Source organism: Episyrphus balteatus, chromosome 1, assembly GCF_945859705.1.
Source record: "Episyrphus balteatus chromosome 1, idEpiBalt1.1, whole genome shotgun sequence".
Taxonomy (NCBI): Eukaryota; Metazoa; Arthropoda; class Insecta; order Diptera; family Syrphidae; genus Episyrphus; species Episyrphus balteatus.
This window is the reverse complement of record NC_079134.1, coordinates 50890830-50906735: the sequence shown is the minus strand read 5'-3', so window position 1 is coordinate 50906735 and position 15906 is coordinate 50890830. Positions and strand designations below refer to the sequence as shown.

The 15906-nt window shown below is 32.4% G+C and overlaps 1 protein-coding gene across 1 annotated transcript in view; it reads left to right on the top strand.

Moving 5' to 3' along the window:
- The window catches only part of LOC129919550 (protein sax-3), a 93475-nt gene that overhangs the window by 35940 nt on the left and 41629 nt on the right, over nt 1–15906 (top strand). The window contains exon 2 of the mRNA XM_056000471.1: nt 8047–8240. Within this exon, the coding sequence (XP_055856446.1) occupies nt 8047–8240 (194 nt within the window). The remainder of the gene's footprint in view (nt 1–8046; nt 8241–15906) is intronic.

Genomic DNA, 15906 nt, shown 5'->3' with positions numbered 1-15906 from the left:
TCCGAGCAAACTTTTAAATTTTTAGTTTGTATATTTCGGGTATGGATGCACTGTTTTAACCAATTTGCTATATTTGGTCAAGAACATAGATAAAGATCAATGCATTTTTCAAATCGATACAGCGCCTACTCGTACATGCAAGCTTATAATCAAATTTGAGTTAACACAGAATTTTACTGAGAAGACTTCTTGCGGATTTATGTCAAACCACACGAAGAAGTTCACTGAGATAATGCAATAAGAAACCCCGTAGCTATCCTTAAATATTAAGAGAGTTTAAAAGCTTTGCACACAGCACTGTTTATTTAGCATTTTCTTTTTAGAAACGTTTATTTTTCCACTCGTAATATCAAAGCAAACGCACGAGTAAAGTTTACTTTATTGAAAAAGTTACCAGTTTGGAGGCAGAATTTTCGGCAAAAAGTTCTCCTGATATGGGTGATAAATTCCCAAAAATAAAAACACCATTTTATCCTCGAATCCAATTCATTTCGCGCATTAAAAACAGCAGACTCTCATCCCCCATACAAGTTCTATGCAAATAAAAAAGTTTTTAATTAGAAACATTTCCGTGAGGCGTATAGTATATACTTAAAAAGCGGCTGCAATGATGAACGGAAGGCGAACGATGAACAACGGCACCGTGCTGAGCCTGAGCTGTTGTCGCCGCCACGTTAAGGGGCAACTGCTGTTCCAGGTTCCACCACAACAAAACAAGGCATATGGCGCAGATATCGAAGGAATTTATACTCCATCCGGCATCTGGGGAAATCATAATGATATGATACATGCAAAAGAGTCCTTGAAAAATGAGAATTCAGAGTGGCACAGCAGTCTCAATGCCATCATAAACTATCCAAAGCCCGCAGACTTTCTCTCATTCGCAGGTTTAATTTACAGAAATAAGGTCTGGGAAAAACACTCAACTCGGTGTGTTTGCATTTTCCCATAATGGGGCGGCGAGGCGGAACGTCGAATTAATTTAATTAAATAGATTGAAGGGATGCTGCTGGTAGATATACTGGCTTGTGCTTATGCTTCTGGTTCTGTTTCTGCTTCTGTGCTGCATCAACGACAAAAAAAGGACGACGAAGACTATGACTTGCCTTGTGTTCCAACTGTTTTTGCTTGCTTTTGACTGACTATTGATCCTGAAATGAGAAAGTTTATGATTTTATCGCTTTGTAGCCGGCTGCCAATGTTTAAAAGCAGATGAATACCAAAAGTAGGAAACCCCATCGTTCGACAAGTTCACAGGGTATACCTACAACCATCACCACCACTACCCTTGGAGTAAGGAGTTTTTGTTTCCCTTTTGATTTTGAGAAGAAAAGCATAGCAGCATTCATATGTACGTATTCAAGAGCAAAAGAGGCGAGACTTTCTGGGACTATTTTCCGACCTTAATTAAAGTCAAAAGCTTTGATGGGAAAATTTTATTAGGGCATCCGGAATCTGACGCGACAGATAAATGAGATAAGTTCCATCTGACAGATTGTTGTTGACTATATGCCAGAGAGTTTACTTTTACTTATGTACACACTCATACTACCTTCATATATAGGAAATTCTTATCTCTCAATATAAAAGGAAAACTTTGGGAGTTATCACCTAGCTATATAGCAAGCTGCTGTATTTTCTATATTATAGCTTTGATGTTTGTTTAAGTTTGTGTTTTGTGATGAGGTTTGTGTGATGAGGTTTTGTATTTATTTGGGACTTCCACTTTTTGTATAGATAGATATGTGTGGAGTCTTACTGGTAAATGTGGATAAACACACATATAAAACGTATCTATGAAGTTTTTTGGGAGATAAATTTCAATTAAATTTAATGAAATACGTTTTACTTTTTTGCCTCTGTATATATTTTGGCTTCTATCCCTGTTTATAGTATTTTCACTTACTTAATTGCAAACTGACAGATGTCAATAGATAATAATAGCTTTTTAAGATGAGTAAACAATTTTCCTTTGGTTGATGAATGGATGTTTTTTAAAAAAAAGTTTTATGTATGAATAGAAGAGAGTTAACCGTAGTTTTATTGCCGTTTTTAAAAGTTTTAACAAACGAGTTGAAAGTTTTAACCCAAAGAGTTTCAAGAAGGAATTAGTCTTATCAATACAAAAATGTTTCTTAAAATTTCTTAAGAGTCTTAATTGAAAGTTATTTTACAGAGGGTTCTCGCTCAGAGTAGAGTAAGAATCTAAGAATCGTGACTGTAGGTGGTATACAGTACCATGTGTATTAACTAACAAAATATCTCGCAGTTTCATGAATAAATTTTCGAAATTTGTCAGCATCAACGTCATGGCCACATGCAAGCACTGTCATTAGAAAATGTTTTTTTTCTAGTCAACTAAACATTTACTTTTTTTTTCAGCTGAAGTTTCTGCATGTTTTAAAAAAATCGGCGGCCCATATTTCAGTCATTCTAATTTTCGAATCCAGGCTTTGGCTTGTCAACGGTCAAACCAAAAGCTTCTCGAAACATTTTTTGAATTTCTTTTTTTGGTTGAATTTTAAATTTATATAAAGTATTTTGATTTGGCATTACAAAAAGCTTGGACGAGGATTCTGGCAAATTATCTTTTTACAAGAAACTCAACCAAAAAACACAGATGAATCATCGGCGTCAAACCCATCAAAAGCGTGCTGATGTGAACTGTGACCTGAGCTTCCGTCAAAATCCCACTTCGAGTATAGTCTCCTAGTTCTACGATATTCAGACCCTAGAGTTAAGATAGCATCTTTTGGACAGTTAGCAAACGATTCGAAATTTCAGATAAACTGAGATTTTCGGGCTCTTGATTGCTTTCTTGGACAATTTTATATGACGGAATTACTTTGTTATATATCATTTATATCTTTGCTAACTATTCCTCTCCATTCATTGAAGTTTGTTTAATTGAATATCTTAAAGTCTATGCATTTTTCAGCTTAATTGTGGTTTGTTGTCGGGTCACGCATTTTAGTCGCATAAGCGATGGACGAGGACATTCTCAACTCTTTTGTTTTTTGCCGTTTTGATCTTTCTGATCCTTCTTATAATGCAACTTCTGGTTTCTGGACGACCACGTTTAAATTCTCGAAAACATTTCAGGATAAGTGTTACCACCCACGCAAATTTTGCTCCCACGGAAGAAAAGGACGAAACGAAATTTGGTACACTAAAGGATATAAGTGTAGAGAATTCGAAAAAGCTGTAATTCTTATTCAAAATGGCGATTTCAAAATAAGCGGACAAATTGCGGACGGATAAGCGTTTAACCCTTTTGAACCCAAGCTATGAAAATCAATATTAAAAAAATGTTTTTTCAGTATTATCGTGTCAAAAACCTCACAACTAAGAAATATGAATAGCAACTGAGGAAATAACTTTTTTTAGAACAATAAAGTAAACTATTTCTTTTAAACCAAAACACAAAGCACTTTCTGGATTAACATTTTTTATATCTTTTTTTCAAAATTATTAAAAAAAAAATGTGGATTTCAGTCCCTTTTTCGATAAAAAAAATAAAAATTTGATATTTGACTAACTTTTTGTACTAACCCAGTAACCAGGCATTATTCACAGTGAGCCTAAACAAGTTTAAGGTTGACCTAAAATGACGACAAAAAATTAAAAAGAGGCTTTGTTCCTGAAGGCCAGCACTAATAATTCGTTTTTATCAAAATCGGATTAGCTTTTCGAGATACCCCGTTTTTTTTTTGAGAAAAAATAGTATTCAATGTGTTTTTTTATACTTATTTTTCACAAATCGTCGCCGTTCAATGAAAAATCCCTAAGTCCTTTTTTCGCTTTTGGAGAAATCGCATTAGAAATTGGTTATCCAATACTTAACATTCAAAAATGGTCTAATCTACATACGTGTTCGTTAACATTTCGATAAAATAATTGCTTCGTTACAATTGAAAAGCTTTGGTTATTGGGTAACTGCGAAAATGCAACTGAAGTCGAAATGGACGGCGACGAAATGTTGACTTTGAAATCGAAGTGTACAATTCTAGCTTTTGAAAAAGGTACCATTGATAACTGTAAGTGTTGCCATTGTTTTTTAATAATTTCTTTTGTAGTTTTTTAGAAAATTGTCCCTCCCTCCTAAAAGGGGGGGCATAGACCCTCCCTCCTATAACAAAAAATGATTGTATTGAATACATCTACAAAAAACCGTTTTCATTTCTCGGCGCCTAAGTTATCGTTCTTCGAGCCTTGCGTTGATATGAATTCTTCTCGAAAAAATACGTTTACGGGGGGGGGGGGGGGGGTAAAAAAGAAGAAGAAGAAAAAAGAAACTAATCCGATTTTCATAAAAACGGATTATTATTCCTGAGGCCTTCAGGAACAAATCCTCATTTTTTAGTTTTTGTCGTCATTTTGGGTCAACTTGTTCAGGCTCACTATTTCAATTAAGCCATGGAAACCTAAAAAAATATTGAATGGAATATTTTTTGCGAATTTTCAAATATATGTTACATGAGAGTAACGCTGGTACCAAAAGGGTTAAATAGAATTTTCTCTTTTCAAACAGTACCTATATAAGGTATAAATTTGTCTTATCGTCGCCGTAAAGCAAAATTGTTCTAAGTCACAAAAAGCAAATTTTTATACTGGACGATTTTTAAGTTTCAAATTGGTTTAAAGCGATAATTTTCTGCTCGTTTGCCGATCAAGTAATGTTTTTTATAAAGTTTGTTCTTTTCTCTTGAATAAAATATACAAGTTTACCTCATTAGTAGATGCATACTATTTTTAAATATTTTTAAAACTATAAACCCAAAATTGGACATAGAACAATTCCTATACCTACAAGTACGTTTTATCCTTAAAGAATACTCGGGCTCATTATCAAAAAGCTACTTCCCTGTTTTTATTGTTCTATGTCCCATTAAATTATATTTTCTGCAGAATTGATTTTTTTTGACAAAAACGGTTTTCATAGTCGGAAAGAGCACCCTCAAATTAGTAAAACTGCATCATTAACTCATTTTCGGTAAAAAGTGGATTTAGAACAATTTTGTTTTACGCCGACGTTATGTCAAAAAGGAGCTAGGTCTTTTTCATCATTGAAAAAAAATAAACAAAATTTTGAAAACAAAGTCCACGAAGTGACAAATTAGTAAAACACACTTTTAGACCTTTTATTTAGAGTAGAGATTTTTTTAAATACTAAAGTCTTTAAAGTTTCAGATCTTTGAGAATTTTGCGAATAGTTTTAAAAAACTGGTAATTTATTTGGATTACCTACATACCTATAATTTTAAGAACTATAAAATAAAAGTACATAATTATTTGAATTACTTTGTTTTTTCATACATTTTAAATGCTTTAATCATTGCAAAATATTTCAATTAAAAGAGCAAAAATTTGTAATACTCAATAATTCTCAATGCTTGCATTTTTTGCTCTATTAATCAATAACTTATGTTATGTATAGTATTTTTTTGTTAATTATTTATTCATTTTTATTTTTTTTTTAAGTAGCTAATTTAATGAAATATTATGAAATAAATAAGTAAATATTCCACCACACCACACATTTTATTTTCATGAAAAGCTAAAGCTGTATTCATAACGAAATGCTTTTAATTCAATTGCTCTTCCAACGAAATCAATTAAATGTATAGACTGAAAGCCAATATACCTACAGAAAAAAAGTAAAAAAGAGAAACAAACCATATCCTCAAAGCAAATAATTTTACTCCACTACTATTTGCATCCGCATACTCGTATTTACATACAATAAACAAACTCAAATAACGTATAACTCCAATCGTTGTGAAGCATAAAATATAAATTAAAGTGCAAGAATAGGTCGTACGAAATGGCTGTTATACTTAAAATTCCTTATTAAATAATATTTTTCATTGGCGTTAACGACTTAGGGCTTCAAAAAAAAGAAGGGCAAAAACCTAGACAGGAAGAATTAGTAATTTATGTCTTATAGAATACCAGCTTTTATCAGTTGAATCTAAGATAACATATTTTATTTTTCCAAAATCTTAGTCTAAAGGTCCTAGAAACATTAAAACTACCTAACACTTTCTCGCCAGGATAATTAAAATAGTCAAAGACTTAAAAATATTTCTAAACTCATCACCACTATACTCGCCCAACTTGAAATGCATTAAAATTAATTGAAGTAAATAAATTAAGTTAAAACGTTTTCAAATTTTTCTCGGCATTTTCCCCACCCAGTTCCAGTATACCAGCACTATAATCAACGCATCTGGTCGCATCCGTTGGCGGCGACGACGACGACTGACGGTAGCGAGCGGCGCCGCACTGTTGTCCAAAATGACTTATCTCGTTGCAAAAATCATAACTTTTGAACGGATTGAGGTAGCGGTACAATTTTTTTTTTAATTTGAAGGAAATTTCCAGGGCTGTTACACCAATGAATTTAAAGAAAATTGTTTTACAGGGTGTTTAGGAATCATCGGCCGAAAACCGATTTTCTTAAAAAAAAAATATTTAAATTAAAATTGGTATGCCATTTTGTAGAAATCACTAATTCACATCTAAAAAAAGTTCAGATTACACTTTTCCATGATATTACGATTATAGAGAATGCCAAAAAAGTTGGTCCCGGAAGTCCGTCTGTCTGTCTGTCTGTATAAGGATCTACAGCCTAAACGGATGGACCGATTGACTTCAAATTTGGTATGTAGCATTTTTTGGAGACCCTCCAGAGGGGTTTTTGGAATTAATTTTTTTGGGCTAAAAATAACGGTACTTGTCATACACCAATTTCAGTAAAGCTGTAATTGCTCAAAAACGGCTCCAACGATTTTGTTTAAAAAATTCAAATGTAAGTTTGAAAACAAGGTCTATCTTCTAATGAAAAAAATTTTTTTAGAAAATCATTATTAACGGTACCTGCCATAGAACGGTTTTTTTTAAATCCGATATTCTCCGAAACGGCTTATTCGATTTCAACGAAACTTTTTTTGAAGAAGCACTTATATAATTTAAATATAGGCCAAAAATAAAATTTCAAAAAAAATAATTTTTGGATTTTTAAAAAAATTTTGAAATTTTTTTTTGAAAAATAAAATTTTCGAAAACGGGACATTGTATTTTTTTGAAATTTTGTTTTTAGATGTGGATTAGTGATTTCTACAAAATGGCATACCAATTTAAATTTAAACATTTTTTTTAAAGAAAATCTGTTCCTTCTGCCTTCATTTTTTTTCAAAGTACAAAATCTCGGCAGTGCGCAAGCATGCGCAGCTAAATATTTTTATTTTGGATCAACAATTGATTGGTACACATACCCTATTCGGCTTAATGCATGGAACCGAATGGATTTTTTACGGTACCTGCCATAAAACCGTTTTTTTTCAAATCCGATATTCTCCGAAACGGCTTATTCGATTTCAACGAAACTTTTTGTGAAGAAGCACTTATATAACTCAAATATAAGCCAAAAATAAAATTTAAAAAAAAATAAATTTTGGATTTTTAAAAAAATTTTAAAATTTTTTTTTGAAAAATAAAATTTTCGAAAACGGGACATTGTATTTTTTTGAAATTTTGTTTTTAAATGTGGATTAGTGATTTCTACAAAATGGCATACCAATTTTAATTTAAACTTTTTTTTTAAAGAAAATCTGTTTTTGGCCGATGATTCCGAAACACCCTGTGAAATAATTTTATTGAAATTCATTGGTATAACAGCCCTAGAAATGTCCTTCAAATAAAAAAAAAAATTGTACCGCTAACTCAATCCGTTCAAAAGTTATGATTTTTGCAACGAGATAAGTCATTTTGGACAACCGTGCGCCGTTGGTCGTAGTTCTCCTCATCATCATCGTCGGCCTTCGTTTTGATTTTCCACTTAGACGCTCTCCTGGTTGTGTAAATCCTATCTCTGCTCCATGAGCATTTTCAATTAAAACACTTTTATTTTATTCCCATTCTGTATACCTACAAGTCTCCTCTATCTATACTATACACGATGATGTGTACCTTATATATTTATATATCTATATGAAACATATTTAATGGAGATCTTCCTTGTTTTTCCCATTTTTGTGCATGCAGCTTCACATCCACCTAGGATTACTGAACATCCCACAGATACAACTGTACCACGGCATGAACCAGCAACACTCAACTGCAAGGCCGAAGGATCACCTACGCCAACAATACAATGGTATAAGGATGGAGTTCCATTGAAAATACTGCCAGGTTCACATAGGATAACTTTGCCTGCGGGAGGACTATTTTTTCTCAAGGTACGTAAATTGAGAGTTTTTTTTCTTTTTTAATTCTACAGGATAATACATTTCATTTTATTTCATTTTATATAATTTTTTTTCATAACAAAAATAAATTTTAAATTATAAAAAAAAGAAAAAAAAAACTTAAATAGTACCTATAGGTACTCGGGTATTGAGGGTGGTTTTTAAGGATATTAACAAGCGGAATTTTACGAGCTCAAAAAGTAGAGATGGTAGAAGGCTTAAAATTTCAGCGAAAAGATGATGGTTGTAAAGACTTTGTTATTAAAGGCAAGATAATTGTTCCTTGAAGTACAGTAAAAGTACATATTCAGAAATCTTTTGAACAAGACAAATTTACATCATGAGAGTAGAAATATTTTAAATTTCTACAAGAATGTAAGCAAAGGGTTATGAGAAACCTACACAAAAATTCCTAGTAAGATGTTTTACAAAAAAAAAAACAAAAAAAATTTATTCGTATTTTGTTAAAAGACGATTAACTAATCAGAATCAAAGACTTATTTTTTATCACGGATTTCACCAATAAAAGTTGATAGTCTTACTTTGTTGCGTAGAATCTTTTTTGTTGTGTCTTGTAAGCCTTGTAAGCTTTCCAGCGAAGGAAAAGACAGCTTGACCACGAGCTTTCGACGAGATAAGCTACAAAATGGACGAATTTCCAAAGTCAAGCAGGTGTTTTCGAAAATGATTGCGCTAGTGTGACTGCGTGAACTAATGTGGAGTACCATAAACATCTTTAATATTTTTCTAGATCCCTTCGTTTCTTACGCACTGTTTATTGGACAAGAAATCGTTCTAATTTACAATGACGCTCGATGATTTAGTGTGCATTGCGACGATAAATTGAAGAAAATGTCAGATTTTTCCTCAGTTGAAAGCTTAATATCCAGCGCTTTTTTTTAATAACTATTTCAAATTTTGACAATACTAAAAGCTATATTTTCCGTATTGTTTATAGCCAGTTAAACGGCATTGGTAGAGAATTGGGATGAACATAAATTCAAGATCTCATGTTGATGAAAATCATATTTATTTTCCACTATTGTATTTTTGTGTTGCAAAAGGGTTAGCAAAAGTGCAAAAGGGTACAAAAATTTTAGTCTGTATATTTGGTTGTTTTAGTGTAAGAAAATGTTACCAAACTTGTCTAATTCGTTTGTCCACCCGAAATTTTCGTTTGTCCACCCTTTAAAAAATTTTAGAGCAAATCCTTTCTTTTTTATAGCAAGTCTTAAAAATGAAAAATCGTCTAAAACGCTCAAATATTGAGATAGACGTATAAAACCAACTGCAATCGTTTGTCCATACCAAAAATCATCGTTTGTCCACCCTCCGTTTAGGAGATATTCCAAAAAGAATTTTTTTATAGCAACTCTCATACAAAATATCGTTTACTCTAAAATCCTCAAAAAAAAATTTTTTTCAAGAATTCAAACGGTCATCGCACACTGGGCACTGGGGCCTGCCCAAAACTAATGTAATAAGGTTTTTGTGTTTTATTTTATTTAAAATATGTTTGAATTTATTGATACATATATATTTTTTCATCTTCATATATTTCTTCTTCATACTTCTTGATACTTCGTTATCAAACAATTTCCTGCCCAATATTGGCAATTTTCGCATAAGGCTCAGTAATGGGTCCGATGAAATAAACAATCTGTTGATTACGTCGGTTATCTTATACAGTCTAGAAGTTTTTCTAGAAAACTTAAGACTTAAAGTCCTTGTTTTTAGCCTCCTGCGCCTCTTCGCCAAGCATCCCAATTGAAAGCAAGGCCTCACGTACTATAGTGGATCCGTGTATTAAAATCTTATGAAGAGTTGGAGTCATGGGCATTCAAAGATACAACCTTACATAAAGAGAGGCTGTTTCAAAGCAATACTTTTCAAACTTATCTGGGTTTATTTTAAATCCACTGGATATTGTTTGTAAGATAATATAGGTAACATCTTTGAATAAGTTCAGCATCTATTTTTAAATTGTTTGTCTATGAACGGTCATGGTATAAAAAGAGAAGGTATGATCATTAGAAAAAACTCAGTATCGAGAACTGTCAAAACTTAAAAAATGGCTACTTAAGGTTTTGACAGTTCCCTTTAAAATTGTTGTTGTAAACAAATTTGTCTTGGAAATTGTTGTTGCTTTTGACTTTGCCAAATATTAAACGTCAAAACCTTATTACCCCATTTTGTAAGATGGCGGCTCTAATGATCATACCTTGTCTTTTTATACCATGATGGACGGTCACTTTATATTAGTTGGAGGTAAGGATTTAATCTGGGGCTCAATATTTTCTTTTGGTGTAATAGCCAGCTCTGAAGTTTCTTTTTCATAATGAAGACTCATAGGTCTGCAAAACCTGGGTGAAGACGGTTTAGGATTTTGCCAGAAAACTAAATTTTTTCATTTGTTTTTAAAGTAAGTCTTAATGGTACAAGACTGATACAAATCTTTGTTTGATATGGGTGTGGCTCGAGCTGCCATCGAACCCCCACTTAGAAAACAAAACCATTTCCGAATTGTCAGAGCATGTTGGCTCAAAAACAGGCTTTTGGCTTTGTAAGATTCGAGTTGCAGTGTGATCCAGAAGTGTCCGCTTTAGTTTCTGTGACCTTGAGATCATTTGGATAAGATTTTTTTTTCTGTTTGAACAAGTTTATACGATGAGAAAATATTTTTGGTGTAACTCCGAATAACATTGTACTGCCTCCTACTTAATTTAGCCTCAATTATAATGGATAGAGCTTTACGGGGCGAAATTTTATCAATTTTAACAGTCGCGGTTATGTCCATAAAATCTTTCGCGTATGTTGGAGTGCTCATAATTTTTTTAACGACTTCAGCTTCTGTTGTCTGCCCTGTTTTGATGCCTTCCATACCTCACCCATTTCGCCTTTATTTGGCTTTTAAAGTTGCGTAGCTCCTTTGATAATTTTATTCTTTGAGTGGGTCGGACAGTCAGTTTTCTTAACAGCATTCATTTTTTCAAATCTTTTCTCAAAAGTGATTTTTTTACTATTATAGAATAAATCAAACTGTTTCTTTCGATTTATCTGAATTTTAGGCTCTGTTTCTATAAAAATCGAAAAATCGCGTGTCAGTTTTTTTATGAAAAAAAATCATTTAAAAAAAAATGCGCAGCGGGCTTTCACTTTTGTTTAATGTTAACGATATCCCTATGTATTATAAACAGTCATTAGTTTCAAAATAACCTTGCGCATTTTTATGAAAATCGATAATTTTTTCGATAAGAAGACCTTCTATCACTGTCTTATAAAAAGTATAATTCTAAAAAAACGCTTAATTGAACTGTACTTACCTTGATCCATAGCTGATAATTTTTAATTATTTTTATTTTCACTTAACAAGAAGAAAAAAATTACAATCGATAATTTTGTTTACACAGAAATAAATAATGATTCCGTTTTTGGACCTCAGCAGAAATATTGTTGATTTATGATTTATTTTTGATGTGCGTCATCCAGACTTGAACAAACATTTAAAAAGGCGATATTCTCCCCAAAAAAACACTCACACACACACATAAAACAAGGTTTTTCTAATGAATTTGCATTTTAAAGGTACTCGAGGCGGCTTTTGATGCAAAAAAGTAAAAATAAAACAGAAAAAGGGAACTAATTACCCTAGAACAACCATGTGAAGCGCATTACGACTTCATTAAAGCAAAACAAACGCAACTTAAATATTCTCTATGCTTTTGCTTCGCAGAAAAAAAAAGGAGTAAAAAGCAAAAGAATGCAAGAAAAAAGGATAACAGATTGTTGTAGGAGGAGTAGATATAGGAAGACTCGCGCGAAAGCAAACACGACACAAACGTACCTCTACGCTTCATTCATTTATTCATCTTCCTCTCGCCTAAAGCATCATCCTGAAAAAGCAAAGAGCATCCCTTTTCCGGTTTCCGTTTGTTTTTCGGTATTGAAATATCAACATTTTCGTACTCGTACCGTTTTCGTATACGTATAGATAGATAGATAGATACCCGTACAGTACGTTAATGTGCAGTTTGACTGGCAGGCAGACAGTAATGGAGGCAGTCAGTTGGTTTAGCATTTAAATAGCGTAGACGACACGGACCGTTAGTTATGTATATCTCTACACATACATACGCATATTATACGCTTACAGGTTGTGTTTTCGACATTTCCATGTTTTGTATATCTCGTATCTCGTCTCTGTGTAGTATGGCAAATGATAAAACTAAATTTCTGTGTGTCCTTAACCAGGACCAAAACCGGGACCGGGAACATTTTATCGATTTTCATCTGAGTGCTTCTCCAATTGCCTGGAGCAAATTTTGTATTCTCCGTTATAGCTGCAGTTAGATAGATGTAAAGATATACTTTTTGGCCTTGCCATTTTATTTGTATTTGTATATATCCATAGATACTATATTATGGATATTTGAAAACATGTATCCTTACGGCAGGCGAGCAGCGAGGTAGACCCAAGGTGAAAATTGCTGTCTTGATCGTAGGGTCAAAGTTTGCCTGGTAAACCTTTAAGTCGCATTCATCTTTTTCGTGAGGTCTTCTTTTTTTTCTTAATTCTTCTTAGAGTTCGCAATTCAACCCGCGCTAGACTTGTGTAGGTATATATTTTATGGACAGAAATTGTGCACACACGTCCATAGAATTATATAGTATACCCAAAATATACACAGAGCTATGCGAACATCGTTTTCTAAAGTATCCTTCATGTGATTTAGGAGTATTAACAGGACGTGCTTGAGCAAATGATACGTTCCCCAGTTAAGGACACAGTTTCGCTTCTTTTGCCATTTTATACAAAACGAAGACGAAGAGGTATACCTTTTTTGAAAATAAGTTGGGGTGGCTGCTGTAGATTTATATGTATAGTATATACAAGGAAATGGAATGAATGTCTAAATTTATGATTATTTTAAATTAAAAGGAAACAAGAGCCCTAGTTTTGTAGTCATTAAGAAAAGTCAGAGTGGTGTAATAAATAAAATGTTCGTTAGGTCTAAGGAACGTGCTACAAAAGATTCGGTTAAGGTAAGGTTTTAAAAGAAGATTGTGAAGTAGGTATATTGAATTTTTTGGAGAATGGTGGTTCAGGACACAGTCTAGACAAAAGTATGTAAACGATATTTTTTTCATTGTGTTAAAATGTATAGAACAGGAAAGTTGTTATGGAAGGCATGAACAATGTTTAAACATTTTTAAATTGCTTTAGAATCTTCTCAGATCAGCTCAAATAATCAGAGTCGATGTTAGTTTGACAATTTTACTAGTAATATGGTGTCATTCTTTGATTGACTCTAAAAAGCTCAGACTTTTTACTGAAGAAATTGCTAGATTTTTTGTATCTTTAGTCCGCTAGAATAACATGCCCTCAATACATGTTTTGCATCTTTCAGAAGAAGCAGAAGAACCCACAAAAAGAACCATAAATATTTTAGAATTCATCCTTCGAGAAAGACATTTTTATTGGGTCAAATGTGATCCTCTGATTATTTATAGCTATTTGCGGCAATTCTCTAAATAAAAACAACTTATGTTAAACGAAGTTGCTAAGGACCTGGGGCCAAATCTTCGCATCCGTTCATGAAACCTCAAGTGTACGAAGATAATAACCGTTATTAAATGAAATCTAGTTACAAAATTCCATTTAAAAGTTTACAGGTTTTCCTATTAATTAGGTTAAAAAATTTCAGTATTTATCAACTATCGATTGATAGTTGTAAATCACAATAAGGCTGAATCTATATTTTTAAGACCAACTTCAAAAAAAATTATATAGTTAATATCAAAATAATGAAACAAATCAAATAGGTTAGTGTTCTGGGAATATCGACTTTTGAGAACTTTCATGTGTGTACATTAATTTAGTTAAATGAATGTATTTTGGTAGAATTTAGATTAAGTTGTTTCAAGGGATTTCGCGAATTCACTGAAAATGTACATTTACATAACCGTTATAGGTACATAAATAATTATTTAATTACTTACTTGTGCAAATGTTTTTAACAAATTGAGGTTAATATTTTTTTTGCATTATAAACACTTTTTCTGCAAAACATATTCATTATATTATGAACTACTGATAAATCTAAAAAAAAAAATTAAAATACATTTAAATTAGAACTTTAGTCAATAGATTATGTGCCGTCATTATTCAGCAATTGTTAAATCGTTTAATCCTCAATGTTGTGATTTCACACCTCAATAAATAACGTTTCAAATTATAATGAAAAAAAAACTAATAAACAAAAAAAACCTATACCTACAATAAAGCCATTTTTTGTGTTTGTGTGGTCAACTGGAAAATCATACAATTTTATCTACATGAAAGAATGTTAACAGCCCATTTAAATTCAGCAAACAAAATTTTAAATATTTGAATGAATTTGAAAATTTCACGCTTTTTGGCCTCAAAATGTGTCACACATAATACATATATCGAAACTATAAAGTTCCCACAACTACAACAACAATATGATGCCAACAAGTTTGGGTTTGAATGCGAGTGTATTTTCATTAGTATGCAAATTGTTAAATTGGCTGTTGCAAACAACTCCTTTATAAAGTGATAAATGGAGAGTAAAGGTTTAATTTTCAATATACTATACAATTTTTTTGTTAACATTGGAGTTTATTTAAAAATTGGATTTGGCTCAAGTTAAATTTATATGATATTCAATTTTTTGATAAAATATTTTTATGGATGGAAAATTTATTGATGTGTACATTGTACAAGTACATATGTACATATATTACAAAAACTTATTAGGTAATGTCAACTTTCAGTATAGGCTTAATATAACTCTCAGATAAGCCACACTTAAGGAATTAAAAAAAAAATTATTCCATCATTAATTTTTATTTTCTGAAAAATCGAGTTTGCTTCAACGAATCCCACCGAAAAAAATCAACAATCTAAAATCAATCAAATGAAAACTTTTTATCAAAGTGCAAAAGGTTAAGCAAACTTTTTGAATTTAGAACATCTTTGGTGTATCAAAGAAGTGGAATGAGTGGGACTTACCGTCGAAAACTGACTTAAGAACCTTATGACTTTTAATAATGACAGGTTTTTAATAAGCTTAACCTATGCTCGTATAAATTTCGAAGCAAATAAGAACTGTCCCCAGCCCAGCAAAAATCAGAAAGTACGAAAAGTATATTATCACGAGCTTCTTGAAATATCTGTCCGGCTGCTGAAGCAACCCAGGATTTCCAGGAACTGCAACATGGACAAGGGTGTAGCTATCTTCAAAATAATGCTCAAAGAAGAAGAAAGACTCAGGAAATTCGCTCATCAAAGTTTATTAATGATACCTGCTACTTGTGAATGGTGATAAAATTCTTCACAGCTCAACCTAATTTAGAAGCAGTACTCAACCTCACAGATGATACACCCTCTGAGTAGCCAAATGCTAATTGTTGGGTAGAAAGTTATCTTCTCCCAATCTACAGAAACAATACATTTATTGATAAGATGGAAACGTTTACGAGAATTCAATATTGTGCTAGTTGGTTTCGGAAAAGCATTCGATAGACAAACACGAGATCTGATTTGGGTTTCCTTTAGACAGCGAAGGGTTCAAGAAATTGACGTGTAAATTTACGAGCAAGTAAAAACAAAGGTAAGGTGACCCACAGGAAT